The 4,699-nt window shown below is 47.8% G+C and overlaps 1 protein-coding gene across 1 annotated transcript; it reads left to right on the forward strand.

The window, feature by feature from the left end:
• The first annotated feature begins 2,669 nt into the window (after positions 1-2,669).
• Positions 2,670-3,395, forward strand: LOC141041245 (uncharacterized). Its single transcript, XM_073507365.1, has one exon. The coding sequence runs from the start codon at positions 2,670-2,672 to the stop codon at positions 3,393-3,395; it is 726 nt and encodes a 241-aa protein (XP_073363466.1).
• Positions 3,396-4,699: the final 1,304 nt, after the last annotated feature.

The raw sequence follows: 4,699 nt of genomic DNA on the forward strand, positions 1-4,699 counted from the left end.
GCAAACTGTCTGTGAAAAAATTGCAACATGGTGTACGAAAAATCCACTAGAAAAACCTTTGTTTTTTACAAATTTGAGTGCAACGCTAAATAACTCACAAGTTTTTAAATCTCACATGAGAATTACGTTGAGACAAAAAAAAAAACGAGATAAAGCCATGGACATAAATCCAGAATTTATGATGCTTTGTTCGAGACTTGCATAAGGGAGGAGTGGTGAAGTCACTCTCCGTCACGTTTTGACTACCGGCACCACGCAACGCCCAGACCCCTCATGTTCCACACTTTGCCCCTCCTACACTATGTCTCCGCACCCGGATCTCAATGGCATCCGGACCCCAACGCCGTTGCCGCACCCACCTCGGATGGTGCCCGGGCCCTTCCGAACCTCCAATGCTCTGCCTTGCCGCCAAGCCATCATCCGAAGAAAAAATGAATTAGAGAAACAATTTATGGAGGGGCGGGCATTTAGGAAAATTTTAGCGGCTAGCATTAGGTGTCCGCGGTCGTTCGGTGTTCTGACTTGAGATGTGAAACCTTTTTTTTCCACGAGGGATAAGGATTATTATTTCAAGTTCAATAGGGTTAAGATGTGCAACCTTTGGTAGTTCATTCTTTCTTTTTGACTCGATCGCTTCGGGGCCATCAATGGTAGTGGTACGCACGGTGTGGCATCGCAAAGTTGGTTCGGTTGATGGTGAATGAACAGATCATGCGCCTTCCCGTTGGAGCCAAAGGAACTAAATGCAACAATGTGGACCTGGCCCAAGAGTGGGCGACTGCGTAGTGGGCCATCGTGGCCCAAGTGGCTTGTAATAGCAAGTACTTATAGTTGCATGTGTGCGTGTAAGAGGGGTAACGAATGTAATCAGAACATTACTCCTAGCGAAGCTTTCCTCCCTGCTCTTTCCCCTTCTCCAAGTTCTCTCTTCCCTGAGCAAATTCCTTTGGTCCGAGATCCAGATCCCGGCGAGACGCAGGGAAGTGCTACGGGAACGTAGCATTTGGTACTCAGAGCCGTGTATCGATCCGCTTCCGCTGATCCGAATTTTTTCATCCAGATCTCGCGATCAATCCTTCGATCGGCTTGTAATTCCTCGCAAAAGGTGCGGATCCCCTCGGGTGATCTCGCGCAAAACACCTCGGTGTACCTGCGCTGGGTCGAGTAGATCAAAGAATTCGACAACGGCTCGTTCGGCCAAGCCTAACCTCTCGACGCGCATGGCGGCCGCGGAGCTCACCTTGGCGGACCTGCAGCAGCTCGTTCAAGCAACGATCATGCAGAGCAAGGCGGTCTCCGAGGCGGGCGCGAAGACGTCGGACCGATTAGAGGGACTACAGGACTCCTTCGACAAGTACGCGTCATCCTTGGCCAAGGCCTTCGACGCGCTGGCCACGACGACCACAGGGTCGCTAGCCCGCACAGAGTCGACTCTGGGTCATGTGCTCGTCGCGCACAACTCCCTCGATGCGGCCGTGGCGGAGATGCAGAAGTCTCTGGAGGGGATCGTCCGCCGCGTCGACACCCTGGAGCTGCCGGCGCACTCATCGCAGCCCCAGGACCCGCTGACTGCACGGACAGAGCCACCGTAGACAAATCGAGAAGGGGCTGCTCAACAGCAGACAGGACAGGATTGCAGGGGCGTACGGGTGCCATCTCAGCATCGACCCCGCGGTGAGCGTTCCAAATCCCAGGCTCAATTTCAGGAAGAACTGTCTAACGAGTATGAGGACTATGATGGATCGCCGAATTCTCAGTTCCAGTACACTCCGGGGAAGTTTTCTGCTCGTATTCCGTAATCGGATTTCCCCAAGTTGGAAGGAGAGAACCCCAAGTGGTGGAAAAAACAATGCGAGAAATATTTCCGCATGTACAATGTTAAGCCTGAGTTATGGGTCGATTTTGCGACAATGCATTTTGCAGGGAATGCAACGTTGTGGTTGCAAACCTATGAAGCAATGCACAACATTGACAGTTGGGCATCACTTTGTGTGGCTGTCTATGCAAAATTTAACAGGAACAAGTACTCCCGAGACATCAATGTGTTTTTCTCCCTGAAACAGCATGATTCAGTTGACAGTTATGCACACACATTTGAGGAGCAAATGCACAAAATGCTGGTGTACAATCACTCATATGATGAGACCTTTTTCATCAATCGGTTTGTGGAAGGGTTGAAACCTACCATTTGTGCTCCTGTCAAGTTACAGCAACCGACATCCGTGGATTTGGCTTATTCCTTGGCTCAAACACAAGAAGCTCTACTGGCCGAAGACACGTACAGATCTAGCAGGCGCTGGCCTTCCAAACCTTATGTGCATGAAGGACTTATGGGCGCAGCACCTACTGTCAAGAGTGTTGAGGAGCGTCCCAAACAAACTGACAGAGTGGATTCTTTACGGGCCCAACGCAGAGCACGGGGTGAATGTTTCAAGTGTGGCGAAAAGTACAGTCCTGGCCACAAGTGTCCTCAAACAGTGCAATTGCATGTCCTGGAAGAACTCATAGAAGCTCTTCAGATGTCGGAGATACCTGACAGTGATTCTGAATCGGAAGTCGACGCACCACAGACTACTGGACCACAGAACACTGACACTGATGCTTGCATGAAACTATCGGTTCATGCAGCAACATGAACCTCTTCTAAGGAAAGTATTAAACTGCAGGGCATGGTGGGGAAAAGACAACTCCTGATCCTGGTTGATTCAGGCAGCTCCATCAATTTCATCAGTGCAGATCTAGTACAAGAATTACACTGTCCAGTGGAGGAAATTGCTGCAGCCAAAGTCACCGTTGCTAATGGTGGAACATTACAGTGCAACAAGCAGGTGCCAAATCTTCAGTGGTTCTGTCAGAACAACTCCTTCAACACCTCCCTGAGAGTGCTTCCTCATGGCACATATGACATCATCTTGGGAATGCAATGGCTAGAAACAATGAGCCCCATGTGGGTAGACTGGAGGAAAAAAGTGATGAGGTTTAAGTACCAGGGTGTGAGAATTACATTGAGAGGAGTCAGAGACAAGCTCACCTCTTGCACAACCATTTCAGGGAAACACCTACAAGGTTTACTCAATACAGGAGCTGTGGAACAAGTCATTCAGCTGTGTCACATTGTAGAAGCCCCAGCAACTCAGGACCTGATACCTCTTTCAGTTCAGTCCATTCTGGACAAACATAAGCAACTGTTTAACACACCTGATACACTGCCCCCACACAGATCATTTGATCACCAGATTCCCCTGTTACCAGGAGCTAAACCTATCAACAGCAAGCCCTACAGATACAATCCTATGCAGAAGAGTGAAATTGAGCAGCAAATCTCTTCTATGCTACAACAAGGAGTTATCCAAGAGAGCACCAGCCAATTTGCTTCTCTAGTATTGTTGGTCTGAAAAAAAGATGGGAGCTGGCGATTCTGTGTGGATTATAGACAACTCAATTCAGTTACTGTGCAACACAAGTACCCGATGCCTGTAGTTGAAGAGCTCTTGGATGAGTTGGCAGGGGCAAATTACTTCTCTAAACCGGACCTCAGATCTGGGTATCACCAGATAAGATTAGTGGAGGGGGAAGAATATAAGACAGCATTCAAAACACATCATGGTCTCTATGAATTTAAGGTTATGCCATTTGGACTTACAAATGCACCAGCAACCTTTCAAGCTGCAATGAATGCACTCTTTGCTCATCTGTTAAGGAAGTGTGTACTGATTTTCATGGATGACATCCTCATATTCAGTGAGACTTTGGAGCAACACCTAGCACACTTGGAAGAGGTGTTCACAATTCTGCAGAACAACCAGCTGTTTGTGAAATACTCTAAATGCACTTTTGCTCAGTCAGAACTAGAATACTTGGGTCATGTCATCAGTGGCAAAGGAGTTCCCACGGATCCTTCCAAGATCAGAGCTGTGCAGGTGTGGCCAGTACCTCTTACTGCAAGAGATATCATAGGATTTCTTGGTCTTACTGGATATTACAAGAGGTTTATTAAGAATTATGGGATCATTAGCAGGAGTCTATCTGATCTACTGAAAAAGGATGTGGTATTTGCTTGGACACCAACCACTCAGGCTGCCTTTCTGCATTTGAAAGAAGCTTTGGCCACAACCCCAGTGTTGGCCCTCCCAAATTTCAAAAAAGAGTTTACTGTCGAAACAAATGCCAGCAACAGTGGCATTGGTGCTGTGTTGATGCAAGAGGGCCACCCCATTTCCTATCTCAGCAAAGCTCTGGGCCCTAAAAATCAGGCATTGTCCACTTACGAAAAGGAGTGTTTGGCAATATTACTGGCTGTGGAAAAATGGAAATCGTACTTGCAGCATGCTCCTTTCACTATTGCTACAGATCACAGAAGCTTGGTCCACTTGCAAGATCAGAAAATGTCCAGCCCCATGCAACAGAAAGCATTTCTCAAATTGTTTGGACTGCAGTACACGATTCTGTACAAGAAGGGATTGGAAAATACCGCAGCAGATGCCCTGTCCAGACCACTTGCTCCCATGGAACTGTCTGCAATTTCATTCTGCACCCCCAAGTGGCTGTCAGTCGTTGCTGAAGGATATCAAGCTCATTCAGCAGACAAGGAACTTCTCCAAGAACTAGCTCTCTCTGGCAGAAATGACAAAGGATATATCCTGCATAATGGAATTATTCGATACAAGGACATAATTTGGCTCGGCCATAATACTGAAGC

Source organism: Aegilops tauschii, chromosome 2, assembly GCF_002575655.3.
Source record: "Aegilops tauschii subsp. strangulata cultivar AL8/78 chromosome 2, Aet v6.0, whole genome shotgun sequence".
Classification (NCBI taxonomy): domain Eukaryota; kingdom Viridiplantae; phylum Streptophyta; class Magnoliopsida; order Poales; family Poaceae; genus Aegilops; species Aegilops tauschii.

Excerpts from the sequence above, each read along its gene's own strand:
- LOC141041245 (XM_073507365.1), top strand. The coding sequence starts at position 2,670 with ATGGTGGGGAAAAGACAACTCCTGATCCTGGTTGATTCAGGCAGCTCC.